Source organism: Atractosteus spatula, chromosome 1 (genome assembly GCF_055471065.1).
Source record: "Atractosteus spatula isolate fAtrSpa1 chromosome 1, fAtrSpa1.hap1, whole genome shotgun sequence".
Classification (NCBI taxonomy): Eukaryota; Metazoa; Chordata; class Actinopteri; order Semionotiformes; family Lepisosteidae; genus Atractosteus; species Atractosteus spatula.
Window position 1 is genome coordinate 16,975,362 of NC_142706.1, and position 18,627 is coordinate 16,993,988.

At 36.7% G+C, this 18,627-nt stretch overlaps 1 protein-coding gene across 1 annotated transcript; it reads right to left on the reverse strand.

Moving 5' to 3' along the window:
• Positions 1–987: 987 nt before the first annotated feature.
• lgi2a (leucine-rich repeat LGI family, member 2a) lies at positions 988–16,843 on the reverse strand. Its single transcript, XM_088913474.1, has 8 exons — positions 16,570–16,843; positions 16,057–16,128; positions 12,474–12,545; positions 8,962–9,033; positions 8,791–8,862; positions 7,656–7,825; positions 4,272–4,436; positions 988–3,768 (listed from the first exon to the last, which is right to left on the reverse strand). Exons 1-8 carry the CDS (start codon positions 16,743–16,745, stop codon positions 2,951–2,953), a joined length of 1,617 nt encoding a protein of 538 aa, XP_088769600.1. The 5' UTR covers positions 16,746–16,843; the 3' UTR covers positions 988–2,950.
• Between the last annotated feature and the right edge of the window lie 1,784 nt (positions 16,844–18,627).

Below are 18,627 nucleotides of genomic sequence, written 5' to 3' on the forward strand. Positions count from 1 at the left end.
CAATAGTGACAAGTTATTCGGAATGTATGATTGACAAAAGCTTGAGTCAATTAAATATGAAGAAACAAAGCAATGAAATCATTAAAATGTAGATGTTAATTTATTTTGGGTAGAAAAGTTGTTGACAATCTTCAGTGTGTGTGGAGACATAAACGGCTCCCAAGAGATTACAAATAAAAAACAGTTTCAGTGATACCTGGGATGTCTTCAAAGTAGTTCACCTCAAGGAAATACTTAAATTAAGTATACTTAATGCTGGGCAATTTCTTGTTAATAACATTTTTGAGCAACCTACATCATGAAACACACCATGCAATCATTGATGCAGTTTTCTCAATTTAAAATACTTTTGAAGTGTCATTACAGTATATACAATTCTTTGTACTGTATGACTTGATAGTGTTGTATGGTGTAATTTGAACTTAATTATGTTTACATATTAATATGACAATATTAGATATTTAAATGATAGTACAGTATATCTTTGTTCAAATTTATGCATTGCTGATGTTGCTAAATGAACACCTGTGCTGAATCATCTGTACTCAACCTGACATTGTTTTATGTTTCTTTAAATACCAGATTATTCCTATAAATAATTTAGCATGATGGATGTTCACCTGAAGTGGTGTACTAAACACTTGAATCTCTTGTCTAGGCTATTAAGAGAGTTATAAAATATTCTTAGAGCTGTATGAATGAGAGATGAATTCATGGACTTCAATAGATATACAATCTTTCCTGATTTTTGTATTGACTTCCTTTAAATGGTTTGTGCTAAATTATTTATTATGTTCCCTACTTTGTCTTTGTCTTATGTATGCTGGCACATGAAAATGTAAAACATTAGTTAAAACATAGAAGAAACACCCATTTTGCTGTCAATGTAAGAAACACACTAATACTATAAAGATATAAAAATGATTGAATTCCCAGTAGGTTCTTTGTGCATATATCTGTGTTTATTGAAGTAAAAAGAGACCTAAATTGTTAATCATTAGCATCTTTATTGTCTTTTTCAAGAATATCTACAAGGCTAGCATTCAATAAGATTTTATCCATATACAGTATCTTTTATGATACAAAAATGTCTACATCATACAACTTGCATATTTCATTAAATGGTACTATTAAGTATAATACCATATGCTGTACTGTACTACTTCCACACAGGTACTAACATTAGTACCTTAATATAGATTATTCAAGGTTTTAAAACTGTACAAACTAGAATTTACTTAACACTCGGGTCTCGAATGGCATGCTCTTACAAGCAGCATATTCATTTGGGTTGTGTGCATAATTTTACTGGCATTCAGAATGGCATGTCACATTTGCAACAGGAGCAATAGTCTCTTTGTTGGGAAGAGCAATAGCACAATACCTGATTGTTTCTTCAGCTGCAGTTCAATACAGAGCTGTACTGGACCTTACTACTCTCAGAAGAATATGATGGCATGGTGGTGCATAGCCACCTTTGCAAATACAAAACCCACATCTATCCTTTATGTTGCTTACCGTTCTGATGAGATTTGGTGTAAAACATATATGTATCAGCAATGCATTTTCTGATGGACTGCTACTGTAGCTACCTTTAGTTCAAAGTCCTCAATCTTATATATTTATCAGACCCCCGTAGCCAGGTGTGGAGTTCAAATGAGAAATTCCCCTCTAAGAAATAGAAGTTAAGGATATAATAATTAACTATATTGACTGAGGAATGTGGTCTATTCACTGTGGTTTAAAAAGATTTACATTTGTTTTTTAAAACACCCTGTTCTGACAGAATTGCTTTTGGTTTTGTATTATCAATTAAGTTATAACACGTGAGGGGAATATTCATTTTTCACTACTCACCACTGACATGCTGTGTGTTTTACCGTTTGAAAGTCCCAGGCAGTCTTTCCTGCCACTTTTCAACATTATGGTATCCCATGGACACTGGATAAACCTGAATACTTAAAAAAAGTATGTTGAATTCTGTAAGAGGAAGCTTTCAGTGCTAGAACGAGAGGTGAAAAAGTTTGTGTGAGTGAGTGAAGTCCAGCTTTGGTTGACTCCTAATTGGTTGATATTACATTCATATAAAACAGAGTCTCTTAAACCAGGGATTGTTAAAATATTGGCTTTTTAGAATAGATTTTGACAGCAGTTCTGTTTATCTGCAAGTGCTAGGAATGTCCATGCATTGAGTTATATCATAATTCACTTTCTCCAGGTACCCTGTGTCCCTGGCTAACCAAATCCTAATACCAATCACTCCAGAGCTACAGTATGGCTTAACTATAAAAATACTAGTATCATATACTGCTTCATCATTATACAGTATGCTTTGGTTGTCATCATTAAAGAAATTTAGGGGTTATTTAGAGGCTTGGCTTTCAGAAATCTTTTCTTAAAAATGCCTGATGGGATCAAGAAGAAACGCTTAAATGGGATCTTTTTTCTTTACCTCGGGTGCAATAAAGATGAGCTTTAGGAAACAGTGGAGTACCTATGAAGGCTTGTGCTTGTCAGGCTCTTCTTTGTTCAGCACAAACTGTATTCCAGAGGGTGTTTCCTCATACAGTCATGATGAGCGATAAAGCAGGGATAACAGATGCCACAGGGAGTTAAATACACAGCTCTTGAAGAGGTAATATGTCACCATAGGAAATGTGGCAACTAGAATCTAGTTGACATTCACAACCCATTTTCCTTCCTAAATTGGTTACAATGAGAATGAAATTGCTTTATAATGGCTGTGAAGGGTCTCCTGCTTCAAATGTAATGGAATTATTATTCATTATGTGTTAATATCAAGTTGTTAGAAGAGTGCCAATAGCCACAACAGATTAAAAGTTTAGTAAAAATGCAGGAAGTATTGAACATGAATAAATACCTGACATAAACGAAAAGTGAAGTCTTTTTCATGAGCTTGATCACAGAAGATCGGGTTAAGTGCCTGCATTCACAAGCTCAAATCCACCAGGGTGTGCTCGAAAATCTGGGTGTTGCCCTTGAAGCTGGAGGAGAAGATGAAATCCTGGCGGTCAGTGGACACTACAGTAAAGGAGCGTGGAGCCTGGATGTAGATCTCCTTGAATTTGTCAAAGAGTTTTTTCTCTTCATCCCAGAGGTATATCTGTGAGAAGGTGTAATCGCTTCCCAAGGCAAGATAGTGTCTGTCCTTGAAGGAGAAGGGTTGTAAGACCATAGAGCCCCGGGAAGGCAAGGCCTGGACTTCCACAAACTGCTTATTGCTCCATTTGAGCACCTTGGAGTCCCCAATGAAGCGGGTCATAGCTAAGTACAGCTCTCCCTTGATGTGAAAGGTTTTCACAGCCACGACGTCCTCCATGTTGGGAATCTCACTATGCGGGGTGAACTTTTTGGTGCTTTTATTCCACTGAAAAATCACCGGGATCTGGGAGCGACTGGCTAAGATCAAGTGAGGCTTCCCATCCAAATCTAAAAACTCAGCATCTGTATCCCGAAACCACTCATGAAGGGATTGATAGGAGTAAAAACCCTTACTGTTCCACTTGTAAAGAGTGGATAGTCCAGCTTTGGAGCTGTCTGCAATGACGAAGAACCAGTCCTTCTCAATTTGGAACACTTCAATATCGTTGGGCTTGGAGATTTTGGAAACTTCAATGTCTTGGAACTTGATGAACTTGGTCTGGCTTTCATCATACTTGTAGATATGGGAGCCTCCGAAAAGCTGCGCCACTATGATAAAAATCTGATCTTCAATCAATACGCATTTGCATTCAACAATTGACTGCCCTGTATTGAAAAAGAAGACAATAATAATTCATGAATCGGACACCAACTTTGAAGAATAAAGCATTTTAACTGAAGCGAGTTTAGTGGATGTTAAATAATTTGACTTGCTAATTACTGAAATGCTCCAGAGACTAGCTGTTATTTAAGCTGGTGACAGACATGTCATTCCTCTGACATATCCACTATTCCATACATTTGCACTCATCTTAACCTGGTAAGGGTGCATATAAAAAAAGTGGACAAGCAGACTTTGGAGATTGCCTGCTGCCAGCTTCCAAGCAAACTAATCTTAATAAACCAGAGCAGAGCAATAACAGTGACTGGTAAAGCTAAAGAGTGCAGACGTGTGTATTTGAAATGCATGAAAAAAACTGTAATCTCATTTGCATTTCAGGATTTGGGGATTATTCTTAAAAAGTAAGTGATCACACCTGTATATGTTAGGATTTTTGTGCATGCAGGACTTAAAGATCAAAGGTTTAGTCTCATGAAGGAGTTGTCACCTGTAATATTATCATGGCTCCTGAAATTTTTATCAATATGGTCCCATTGCATCACCATGCAGTTTTCTGTGTTCGGAGCAGCAATGGCAGCAAAGACATCATTTTTATAATGAAAGGTGTCCACTGACAAAGACTGAAATGCCAGAGATTGATGGAGGACAAAGTCTGTAGAGAGGATCAGAAACGAGATTTGGATTAATAAAGATTAATAAAGAATGAGAAGCAGGAACCAAAATATTACTGGGGCTTGTAGCAAATCAGAACTTCAAACCCTGTGTCAGCTGCAAATTACAAACTCACTGCCTGATTGCAGATTTCCATTTGGCAGAAAGAAGAGGTTTCTTGTAAACAAAAAGCTGTCATCAAATACTGGGTTTATAATATGGAGTTGACAGTGGAGATTAATTATTTGAACTTAGTCAATGTGTACATTTTCAAGTACTGTATTATACAACAAAAATTAGGCACAAGGCTCGACTTGAAAAAGTTGGTTTTATACTGTATAACCAAGGATGCTGGAATTAATTTCTGAAATAAAAAAATATAAGATCCTACTACCTTAACTGCATATTTATACCCCATTACCTGACTGTCACTGAAAACAGTTACAGAAAACTGCTAGATTATGTTTTAATCCATTTATCATTGTTGTCATCCTTCAGAAATGAGAATAAAGAATATTATTTTTTTCTTCTACTGCTTTATTTTTAATGTTTAAAGAAAACCATATTAATTAATCCAAATGCTAGTGAAATTAGAAAATTCTCTGTGATTACAGGGATTAAAAATGTGTTCTTTACTATAGATGGACTGGAGATTGGATGTTATCAGAAACATCTGAGGCTGTGATTATTTATGGAGTGCATCCTAATTTCACTTAGAAATTGTACATCTACAATATAACTAGAATTCTGTTACACACTAACTGCAAGCTTGCAAAAACGTGTTGCCACAGGATATATACAGTAAATTACATGTTATAATGCTCTTTCCTATCTGGCAAGTTTGGGCCTTTTTATTTTTAAATTCAGTCTAAATAGAGTTTTATAAAGTTATACTGTTAAGTGTTTCTTTAATAATCATAAATTTAAAGCTGACAAGCCTCTAGGGGCCATTAAAGGACTTGAATCATTTTAAATAGACACACTAGAGGTGAATATATGTTAATTAATTGTTCATTTCAATCACACATTCTCACATGGGTGTGAACAGTTATGTTTGGTATACCAAAGGCCTCAGTGGTAGCTGGTGGTGGGGTTTTAAAATAGCACATGGCAAGTGTAGTTTTGAGTGTTATTCTAAAAAACAAACATTTCTTCACCGCAGTCAAACTCCTTGTGAGTTTTTGATGTGCTCAGGCCCCTTGAGTTACCTTAAGGTATATACAGTAGGTTGGGGCCTGTCACAATACCACAGTCATGATGTTTTTGAGTGATTGTTACAAGCCAGTGTCAGGAACAGTTCTTTCCGGGCCCTATGCGGACGACACGATCCGGAATGTGAAGATACAATTGGGAAAATAGTCATGCAGGAATAGGGTCACGAGACAGGGGGCATGTCCGAGAAGTGCAGGTGTCCAGGGGGAGTGAATCCAGGGCGAACAATCCAAAGGTAAATCCAGAGGGGGAATCCAAGACGGGAGGTTTAGTCCAAGACCAGGGGATCCAACCGAAGTTAAAACCAGAACCGGGTTGGGACCGGCGGGGCAGGGAACCAGGAACAGGAAACTAAAACCATAACGGAGCCAGCCGCGGCAGGACCCCGGGCTCTCACGATGCGGAAATCAATGAGAAGCCTCGGGCAAACGCCTACGTCTGGCTTTAAAGGTGGAACTAAAGAGGGGCTGGAATAAGAAACAGGTGTGGGGAATGGGACAGACGAGGAAGGGCTGGAGCACCCTTAAGAGGAGGAGTAACGATCGTGACAGCCAGGTGATGAGAAGGGTAGTAATGCTATCTCACACATTTGAGTCCTACATTTCCTTCCTGGGGTGACTACTGTGGGGTTTGTGCGTTCTCCCTGTGTCCACACGTATTAGCTCCAGGTTCTCCAGTTTCCTTTGCCTTTCCAGAGACATGCTGGATATCATCATCAAATAATATCACCTCCTTCACCAATAACTTTCATTTTTTTTGGCTTTGTACCACATCCTCTAATCCTAGAAATCCAATTCCAATTGTCCCTAAGGAAACCTTCCCTAAAGTATCTATGTCCTTGTTCGTATTGTTCGCAGAACAGAATACTGTACACTAAATATGGTCAAATGTTAACAATAATTAATCACTTCATTTTAGATCTCTGACTCTATAAATTCCCTGCTCCTGAAGTACTGATGAAATTAATTATATGCAGAACAAGAAGATTTGTTTTGTTTCTAATGCATAATGTAATTGATTTGGGAATGAGGTACAGTACAGTAGAGAAAATGTAATTTGGTCCTATTGCATCAGTGATGTGCAGTAAGCCTCTGTTTCTTCTATACCAAAGACATTTTTCCTCTGCCTTTCCAGAGACATGCTGGATATGTTAGTTGTTTATTAGTTGTCCCTGTCAGTATGTGCCCTGTGATGGACTAGTGTCATATACTGTAGTTTCAAACCATTAAACAGAAGTACTGGTGTGTAGTACTTAGGACATTAGCAGGTATTTTGTGAACGACATTTATGAACATTGTGCTAGCAAAAAAGAACAGCAGAACACGAATTCTGGAATACAATTTGACCTTATTTCAAAAATAAATTAATGCTATATATCATATTCAGGTCTACAAAAACAAGAATGCAAAAAACACTTGTTTTAGAATCATTCAGTCAATTCAGTAAGATACTAAAAACTCAGTTAGCAACTTGCTGATAAAGCCTGTTCTTTATGTTACCTTCATAGGAAGTGTTATTTTTTTGTTGAATATTTTTGTTGATTTTATTCATTACTATAACATTTCTTATCATAATAAGGATCATTAAAAAAATCTTTCATTTTAGCATCGTATTACATAGCAACAAGGTCAAAGTTCAGACAAAGTGAAATAAGTGACATGACTAGTGACATTTTTTTTCAAGCTCAATGATTTTCAGCTGAATGTCTAAACTGTACACTCCCTTGGCTGCAGTGTTGGCCAGAGACTGCAGACAGGCCCTAAATTTCCACTTTAACTACTTCAGTAAAGCAGGAATGTCAGATGCAGCTTACACTTACCCAGTAAAGACCCCTATCTCAACCCAATGCGTAGTTCTGCAAGCAGCATTGGCAGCTGTATGGCAATGTACTTATAAAAAAAGTTTTTTTAAACCAAACCATCTGAACAAATAATCAAACGGATGACTGGGATAAATGGTGAATTATGGTCCTGGGAGCTGACCAGTGCATTGCCATAGGCTGTACTACCTGTAGATGTGCATTCTTTGTGCAGGCTTGGAAGATCATTCAACCTTTTGCCCTTCATTTCGGCTGGTCCAGCACAATACACGTCAGACACTGTGGCATTGGTAGTTTTAAGCCAGGTCATGAGCCACTTGGCTTTACAGTCACATTCCAAAGCATTTCCTCTCAAATCTCTGCAATTAAGTAGAGACAAAGAAAAATTAAGACCAACTCTGGAATAAGAAATAAAAAACAAAAACTGCAAGCCTGGATAAAGGAAGCTTCCTCTAATGAAGTGAAACAGAAATAAAAAAAACTTTACTTCCTTTTTCAACATTTAAACCCTTCTGCACAGACATGAAATTTTACAGGCTTTACCATCTGAGATCATCATGTCACACAATCACAGTGTTTCCTCTCAAAAAATAACAATTTTATAACCACCACCTACATAAATTGCAATCAAAATAATCTAGCAGTTCTGTGTAACCCAATAAGCAATATGTTTATTCATATACTGGACAGTAACACCAAGGGAACCAAGAGTAAGATGACTGTTCAAGTTTTAAATAATTAGTAAAAACAATGTATGTGGAAAAAATAGCCTAATGGAGGAATTAAGTTTACACACTTTTTACATGGAGTGAAAAATTCTAATAGAAAATAAAAAAATAAAAAAATTGATTTCTACAATATACCAATGAAGAAATTGCGCTGTAATAAAAAATCCTCTAATTTAAAATCAGTATATGAAACTACATACGTATTGTAAGTTACATTCCTTACTTATAGTTTCCAGAAGAACAAAAATGAGTCAAACTGCAAAATGAAAAGCTTTATTTATTTAATACTGTGAGGAACAAGTAAGCTATTTGCCTCCTCTGTTGATTGGCATTTTTACTTTTTTCAGCTGTGTACACGAAGGATGTGAAAATCTTTCAGGAAAAAATACAGTTTACATAAACCAATGCCAGATGATGCCTTTGAATCATTCCTGAGTTTGGCCTTCCACACAGTATGTTGAATGTTTACAAATTTTGAACATAAACTATTACTTTCTACTAGGAATTCAGAAGAAAAAGTAGTGCTTTTGAATACAATATTACATTTAGCTTACAGTATATCGAATTATGGTGTAAAAATCATGAATTTTACTTACAGCTCTATCAAAGAGTCCAAATCACCAAAGACCTCTCTTTGCAAAACCTTGATATTGTTGTTCGCCAAAGACCTAGAACAGCAGCCAAAGAAACATATAATACAAGCCAACAAAAAACATTTAGCAGTCCACCAAGTCACAAAAAGGGAAAAAGAAAACCATCACACTTACAGATGGGTCAAATCTCGAAGACCCCGGAAAGCAAATTTAGATGTTGTCTCTATCCTGTTGTTTTCAATGAATCTGTTAAGCAAAAACAAGTTATTTTCACAGAAGATGAGGTTACCCTTTTTAAAACAAAAAACTGAAATCTCCACTTACGTTTGTCATACTCGTGCGATTTGCAAGAGCCAATTGTGTGTTTTTCCAATCTCGGCTCACAACTACAAACACCGTGATAACACACAGGAGAGAACCAGGAATTGTAGGCAGACTCACCTGCTCAGCTTTGAGCCACTCATAGTTTAACAAGTGTTGGGCACTGCAGCTCCATCCTGTACTTTTTACACATAATGAAAAATTACACGCAGCATCATTACATCAGCTGATTGGAAGGAGAGGCACGTCCCTTACTGACAAAACCAGAGGCCTGCAAATGCCCAGGTGACTGTAGGGGTCAGTGTATAGCAGAGACCCGACAAAGCTCTTGCTGACTAAGCCCACACTAGCCTCGATCATGCTCAGCCTATTGTGTGCAGCCTCCTGGGAAGTCATGGCCACAGGTCACATTAATCTCGTTTGCTGCTACCAGGCAAATGTACATCTACTGTATATTGTGAGCCCTTAGGTTCACAATCTTATTAAACTGTTCATATCTTGAAACATTTCCTACTGTATATCAAAAAATCCTTTTGGCAGATGAGAATCTATTTTTTTACAAGCTTTACATTTGTCTTTCTGCATTTACCTGGGCAAAACAAGGAGGAAGAAAATGTTGGAAATGTATATTTCTTCAAGATGTTTCTTCTTTCATCATTATCAAATAATATCACCTCCTTCACCAATAACTTTCATTTTTTTTATTTTATACCACATCCTCTAATCCTAGAATGATTCCAATTGTCCCTAAGGAAATCTTCCCTAAAGTATCTATGTCCTTGTTCGTATTGTTCCTGGAACAGAATACTGTACACTAAACATGGTCAAATGTTAACAATAATTAATCACTTCATTTTAGAGCTCTGACTCTACACATTCCCTGCACCTGAGGTACTGATGAAATGAATTATATGCAGAACAAGAAGAAATTGCTCCTGTCATTTATGTTTTAAAATATTTGTTTCTAATGCATAATGTACTGTAATTGATTTGGGAATGAGGTACAGTAGATAAAATTTAATTTGATCCTATTGCATCAGTGATGTGCAGTAAGCCTCTGCTTCTTCTATACCAAACACATTGTGCTTTTTGCTCAGATGAACTTATTTCACTTGCTGAAAATACAGGTGGAGCACCTTGACATCCTATCATAAAAACAAGAATGACTAGTAGTCCATGAATGGAGCAGCTACAGTATCTGAAGGATCCAAAATGGATCTGAACCTAGACTTGACCTACATTATGTACAGTACTGTACATGGACCTCGCTGTGAACTACAGAACTGTAGGACTGCAAGATTCCATTATGTAAAGGACGAAGTATAGTATCTCATAAAAAGGATAAAAAGGAGAAACTTTAAAAAATGAAAGAACAATTGCTAATGTACTGTATTAACGTTTCACTCAGATATTACTAAAAAAACCCTCAGACTGAGAAAAGACAGGGCCATATCCTAAATAGTATTAGCACAGAAGAGGCAAATGTGTTGCAGATATTAGAAGCACTTAAGATAAACAAATCTCTAGGGCCTGACAGTATTCTACCAATTGTACTAAATGAAATGAGGGATATAATTTATAGACCATTAGCCAAACACTTTCAGCAGCCACTCAAGACAGGGGTAATATGGTACCCTTTGGGTGGAAAATTGATAATGTAGTAAAAAGGGTGACAAAACCAAACCAAGTAATTATAGAGGTCCTGTTTCTATTGCATTTTTATTGCAGACAATAAAAAATAAAAAAGTATACAGAATGAATGTGGTAAAATAATTTCAGGAAATGTCAACATGTATTTAGTAAAGCAACTGTAGATATTGCTTAAGTAACTTACAACTGATATGGGGCGGTGTGGTGGCTTTGTGGCTAAGGATCTGCGCCTGTGGCTGAAAGGTTGCTCGTTCGTATCCCGCGGCTGGCAGAGGAATCCTACTATGTTGGGCCCCTGGCCAAGGCCCTTAACCCCAACTGCTCCAGGGGTGCTGTATAAATGGCTGAGCCTGTGCTCTGACCCCCAGCTTCTCTCCCTGTGTCTGTGTGTCTCATGGAGAGCAAGTTGAGGTATGTGAAAAGACAAATTCCTAATGCCAGAAATTGTATGTGGCCAATAAAGTGATCTTATCTGATCTTATAGTATAGTATAAGAATTCAGCTGACAAGGAGCAGTAATGAATGCAAATGGATTTACTGTAACGTGGACAGGTGGAAGTGTTAGGAGCAGGCAGGAATAATATAAACCGCAAAGAATACATTAAAAAGACAGCTTTGAAATGCCGATTAAAAACGGAAAGAAGTTTATGTTGAATCATTGTTTTCCTCTTCCAGACAATACAAGTAAGCAACAAAAATGCAAAATACTGTACATGTGAGGATATACAGTTAAAATTGTTAAACTACAGTAAAAATCATTTAAATCAAGGGATGCTATGTTAAAACTGGGCAGTACATTACTAAGAATTTATTTACAATACTTTGCACATTTCATAATGACCATGTTATGAAATATTACTTCTTTCAGTCCAAAGAAAATCTAATAACTTTTGTTATTAATAAGAAATTAACGGAGTTAATAGTTTTTTTTTGTTCTGAATGGAGAAGATTAAGGCAGGACCTGATTCAGGCATTCAAAATCTTCAAAGAGATTGTCATATATAAAACAAAAGATTTCTACATAATCAATAGTGAAGCACAGACCAGACCACAGACAAGCTGCCCAGCCATGGTGTTAAAGTTGATGCCCAGCTAATTAGATCTCCTGATCACCTAGATGCTAGCAAAACAGCTACAGTAGCTAGGTAGGCGGAAAGGTCACATCTAAGCTCTCCACGCATAGTAACATCTATGAGTTTTATGCGTGGGCTTTTCCATTTGTTTATAATATCTACAGTATGCACTGAGTCTACTCTCTTTCCATAACTGTTTCCTGTCTAAGACATTTAAAAGAACAGAGCTTCTCCCAACAGAGGCTCAGATTGTGAAATCAGACCTACAGGAGGTGTATAAATAAACAAGTTGGTCTTGAGACTTTTCAAACACAATGGACAGAGACCATTGTGTATATATATCACACAACTACATGAGTATTTGCAATCAACCTATCGACCAAACACTGTGTTTTTTTGTCTTTTTTGTAATTTACTTTGTGCACTAAACTTATTTGATCCTATCATCAATCCTGCTTACTCTATATTACAATGTTTTTTTTCTGTTCCTGCCCTTATCTCTTCCCATCTCTCTTTCATGTATTAATATTAATGAAAATCTTTACTGTTGTCTTAACAGTGACAACTTAATGGGTTTGATGTGACACATTACCTGAATATACAGAGATATATTATACTCTTAGAATTAAGTAAAATACTCACAGATATTCAAGGTGTGGAAGCCCAGAAAATGCATCATCCTTTATAGTGGTGAATGAATTTGAATTAAGAAGCCTGTAAAAAGGGCACAGATAATTAATTTTAAACAGGGAGCTAAACTGAATCATGCTACATAGTATATTGGTAAGGGCACATCAACAATGGCTATTCTTATCATCCTATATAGGATTCTAGGGGATAATTAATTAATTATTAATTCTAGAAGATAGCCAGCATGGACTTAGAAAACACAGATCTTACTAATTACTATACCTTGTTAGATAAGCAACAGACGTAATGGATATACTATGAAGAGTGTGGTAAGGCACTGTTATATTTTAGGTTTTCACAGGACCTCGTAAAAGATAAACTGCAGGTTGTAGAATTTCAAGGTATTGCATTTATACTCAGAAACATTAAAAACAACAAATGCTTTCAGCTAAAATACCAATTTGTTGAGCTAATGTCTCTTGATATGTTTAAATTGAAAACTAATGAATGGATAAAAAAGAACAGAGTATGCATGCATTAGGGATGTATGCTAAAACTGGTTGATGTAATTAGTGAAGAACATCAGGGATCTGTATTAGGACCATTGATCTTCCACATTTATTTGAACAAGTTAGATTTTGGTATAGCTGCTAAATCCTAAAACTAGTCAAGCTCACAGATGATACCATCTGTGACAGACAAACTTTAACTGGGCAAACACCTGACTGGAGACATTTCGTTTAGACATACGCAGAAAGTTAAACAGAAGTAACTGAAAAAGTAAAATATGAATATAAGATGACAAACATTGAGCTTGAAGAAGCAACTTATATAAAACGACAGGAGCTTATATCGGCACATCATTATCATATTCTAAACCAGTCAAACCTGAATCTGAATCTTGGTTTTGAGGGATCCTTGTGTCCTCCAAGTTTTCAGTAAAGAAATTAATCACAGGCTATTTGATTTCAATTTTCTATTTTAAAATTTGCTTTCAATTCTTATGAACTCTTATGGGATTGGCGCCAACCTTGTACTAAATAATAAGATTCAGAACTCATTCAGGTGTTTTAGTTGGCATGAGGATTACATACTGTCTGTTGTTCCTACCTGAGTTTGTTCTAAATAAAATGAACATCAATGAAGAGATTTGTGGTCAGAAATAAGGGCACATATTCTTAATTATCAAGTTTGAGGAGAGTGTGTGGAGTACTGTGCGCTGATGTTGTTGAAAATAATTTACTTTAACTAGAGTACTTCCATCCATAGACCAGTAACCATATCACCCTGCAGCTCTCAACTGGCTACCCACTAAAGCTAAGCAGGATTGAGCCTGGTCAGTACCTGGATGGGAGACCTCCTGGGAACTGTAGTGGGTGCCGTTTCACGGATGAGATATTAAACTGAGATCCCGACTCTCAGTGGTCATTAAAGATCCCCGGGAATTTCTTGATAAGAGTAGGGAGTTATCCCAGTGTCTGGGCCAAATTTCCCCTTGGCCTTTATTGTGGCCTCCAAATTGTCCCCCATGTGTGATTGGCTTTCACTTGCCCTGCAATGGACTGGCGTCCCATCCAGGGTGTACCCTGCCTTGTGCTCGTTGCTTGCCGTATGGTATAAAGCGGTTTGGCAAATAACATGGCTTCCATCCATACATTCATTTACTAACGCCTTCATCCAATTAAGGATAGCGGGGGAGCACAGTGTGGCAAACACCCAAGGTGGGATGCCAGTCCATCATTAAGCATACACACAGCCAACAAACATGCACACACTCACACCTGGGCCAATTTTCTAGCCAGAAGCCACTTAGCCTGTCAGTATGTCTTTTGACTGTGAGAGGAAACTGGTGCACCCAGAGGAAACCCACATGAACACGGGGAGAACATACAAACTCCACACAGATAGCACCCCAGGTCGAGAATGAAACTCAAGGCCCCAGTTCTGTGAGGCAACAATGCTAACCATTGCACCACTGCACCACCCAGTAAGGTATTTTTGAAATCGTAAATGGAGCTTTTATCAAACAAGACATTAAGTTACTGGCACCAGTTACATCTAGTGATTAAGGGCCCAGGTTCACTGGTCTAGTGAACAGAATTAGTGAAACCATAGAAAGCTAAACAGACTGTTAGGGTATACAATTCAAAGGTGTAGATTTAGATCAATGCATGATAAAATTACACAATGCGCTACTAAGACCTCAATCACAGTGTTGTATACAGTTGTAGTCACCATGATAAAAGAAATATTCCTGTTCTGGAATCAATCCAGAAAAGAAGATTAAAAAGAATCAAATCCATCTCAGGGTTTAAAGGAATGTAATGTATTGACAGTCTAAAAGAACCAAATAATTTTAGTCTTGAATGGAGACTAAATTCACATCCTCTTTAAGTCATCAGGGGTCTGAATTCAAAATCATCAAAGTCATTGACAGGTGAACTGATGTACTGTACTTCTTTAGAATCAACAAAATAAACTAAAGGACACAGATCCTTCTATGGGGGAAGGAAATTTTAAATTTAAGAGTAGAAAGCATTTCTTTACACGAAATGTTGTGGTAATCTGGAATGATCTACCCAGTGATTTCCTTGAAGCTAATCACATTTTTTTTCAGAAGCAGTTGCATGAAAGCTTTGGTTCACTAACCTACTAGTAACTAAGTTAATTTGATGAGCTCAATGACTCCTTCTCATCTGTAGCCTTTCTTTTATTCTTATGTTTTTATTTTAAATAGGCATGGGTATAACAGATTTCCATGTGTATTTTAACTTTTTTTTCTAAAAAAAGAAAGGCTGATCAGCGAGGTTGCAGGTGTCTCAGCAATAATTAACATACTGCTTCCCAGAAACATATTCCAGGATTACTTATACAGCGAACAACCTGGAGGGAAAAGAAAAAAAAGAATCCTGGGTCTAAATTCTTGCCAATTACTGTCACAGTCTTGAATATTGCATTTATGTCATTTAAAATCTTAGCACTTTTCGCCAAGCAATACTATGCAATTTTTTAATCTTTTTTTTCTCAAAACTCGTGAACTTTTTTTGGCAAAATGAAGCACAGAGAAGTTTTCTTTCTTTAAATTTGAGAACTGCAAAGAAACTGTGTTACTGTGTTTTCTACTAGGGTAAAGTTCTTTGAAAACATAATAACTTTGAAGTTGAAGTGATGGTAATGAAGAGACACGATATACAGTAGGAAAATCAAGAAAGACAGCAAAATGTGCAAATGTTTCTCAGCACATTATGTTAAGGGCTCCAAAGCACTGTTGTTTAAATGTTGAACGTAAAATGTAGTACATTTTTATAGTATATTTCAAGTCCATTCTTGGATCGATAGTATTGCTGGAGCCAGTATTGAAACTGTCGTATTGGTATTCAGTCCTTTGCCATTTTCAACTTAACGAGTGTTCCTACACTGAGAGGTCACATTGTTACTGGCAGAAAGACAAAACACATGTAAAGCTCATGGTTTTACTCTGCAGTCTAGTTAAAGATATTAAATTGCATTGCATTCCAAATATTGATTAGATCTAACATGCGGTCACCTCAGCACTTTAGTACTCGTTTAATATTTTCAAGTCTTTTGTACTTACAGTAGCTGCAAAGAAGGCATATGTGAAAACATCCCCTCCTTAATTTCGGAAAAGGTTCCATTTACAATACTCCTGAAAAAAAACAACAACAACACATAAAACATTTCAATATGAAACACAAAAAGTCAAATTGTTATAGCAATACTTGTTATTCTGCTTAATATTCCATTTCGTGACCCCTTGAAGGTACATACGGTTTTCACCGTGAATATCCTTGACACGTCAGTTACCACGTTGTTGACTATACTATACAATTTAAATAAAAAGGCAAATTCCACACTGCTCAATTTATAATAATAATAATTTAAAACACGATCAAAACACTTCAATTCAAACCACACTTTGTCTAATTATTTATAAATCAGTCTCTTCAATTTTATTAACTCGAAAAATGTACAGTAAATGATAAGTGGCTGTCGTCAAAAGCATGGATAGCACCAGCAAATAACTAATGTATGTTAAACAAGACGCGGAGTATAACTATCAATGTGTAACAGAACAATATTTACTTACAGGGAATTGATGTCATTAGGGATAATCCGTGGGACAGATGAAGAGCCGACGCAAATAATGGACTCTTTGGAGCAAGTGCACGCAGAAGGGCATCTGAAAATCCTTTTAAGATTCACTGCGGGAACCAGGTACAAAAATACCAAAGAAAAAAACAAAAACTGTTTACTGCGAGACATCTCGATTCCCAGACTTGCATGTGTATGGTTGCTGTGATGGGAAGGTAGCTCCGCTGCGAACAAACCTCTTACACCCCTGCACCATGAAATGCTGCACTGAACTCCTGACATCAGCATTTGAGCTGCAGCTCCTCTGTCAGATGAATAATTTATTAAACACGCTACTTGGGATGGTCTAAAATATTTTTAACCCACCCCCTTGTACTTTTTATGTCCCTTTACTTACAAAACCGGTACCGGCATTAGCAAGAAAAAACAAAGGCTTAATGCGACCTTCCATGTACTGTATATAGTATTGGTTAGCGTATGTAACTGTTTTAAAACGTATTAGTAAACACCGAACTCCCAGATAATCGGAATCTGAATTTAAAAGAGCCTTCACTGAATCAGTATATGTTTAAATGATTTCTTTGTATTTATTTCATTGTAATGTTATATAATTATGTGTATTGGCTATTATATGCATTTCCATTGGTTCGTAAAGGGACTTTCAAATATCTTAAAAAACGTTGATTTCACTGACATTCAGTGGTTTACTGAAAAACACGCCTCTGCAACACGGTTACCCAACTGAAGGAAGGAAGTTTCAAGGACAGTGGCGTTTCTCGACTAACTTGGAATCAGCACCTCGGACAGCGAATGATGTCCTTGCAAGATCCCAGTTTATTAGAAGGGATAGCCGTAATACGTACAGTATATTACTTTGACTATATGTGTTTTATCTGTTTCCCTAAACTGTAAATTACTATGTAAAGTGCTTATCTTCATCAGCAAGCTTCCTAATGAAATGAAACATTTAACATTAAACCGTCACTGTACAGTGTGGGGTGATTGCATTAGAATGTCCCCTCTTCTGCAGCAAACATCATCTCATCACTGTTATATACAGTAGATTGTCTATTTGTATCACAAACGAATGTAGTTTAAAAGAGCATGGGGAAAGGAACGCAACTATGGAGGTTAAAATGCTCATAATTTTCACAGGTTTGGTGATACAACATGAGATGGAACCATGGATCCTATATCCCAAGGTGCTGTTGACTATCGTGCTGTTCCATCAGTGAGGAAGCTGATTGGCCAGAAGTTGAACATTTCAAAATAAGATTTTAAATGCATTTCTGCAGTAAATTTGTTTTGTGTTTGCACAAAACTGAATACATTACGGAACAAACTAAACTTCTTTTACTCTTTATTGTAAAAAGTGTTTAATTTCACAGTACCTTTTGAAACACAATTAGATTACACAATTTTAGGACCATTAAAATGACCATCAACCCCATTCATTCCTTTCGACAATTTCCTTGACATAATCACAAATAGTTTTTATATACAGGAAACTATTAGTGATTGAGCAATAAAGCTGTTGTTTTGCGACGTCCCCAAATACCAACACTAAAGCAGTAAAAAGGTGTGAGGATGTCAGGGAAGATGATTCATGACATGTAGAAGCAACAGAGATAAGGAATACCTTATGTTATGAACTGGCCATGTCACCTTTTCTGCAGAATGTCAAGGCGGAACAATAAAATTTATATTTGTGTCATGATTCATTACCTCTCTATCTCTTCCAAATCAGGATTCGTTTATCTAATTGAACTTCTACTAGAATAACAAGACAAAAAATAAGAATTTACAACAACTATATTGGGTGAACCATATAGGAATCACAGCCTTTTTTATACATTGTCCCCCCATTTCATGGGACCAAAAGTAATTGGACATTTAAACATAATATTGAATAAAAATTGGCATGTTTGCAAATCCTTTCCAACTGATGACTGCCTGAAGTCTGCAACCCATAGACATCATCAGACGTTGAGTATCTTTCCTGGTGATGCTCTAAGTGAAATGCATTCTCAGTGGGATTCAGGTCAGGTGATTG

Coding starts and splice junctions, on each gene's coding strand:
- lgi2a (XM_088913474.1), bottom strand. CDS start 16,745: ATGTCTCGCAGTAAACAGTTTTTGTTTTTTTCTTTGGTATTTTTGTAC. Junction 16,129..16,569: donor CCTAATGACATCAATTCCCT/GTAAGTAAATAT, acceptor GTTTTTTTTCAG/GAGTATTGTAAATGGAACCT. Junction 9,034..12,473: donor CTTCCACACCTTGAATATCT/GTGAGTATTTTA, acceptor TTTGCTTAACAG/ATTCATTGAAAACAACAGGA.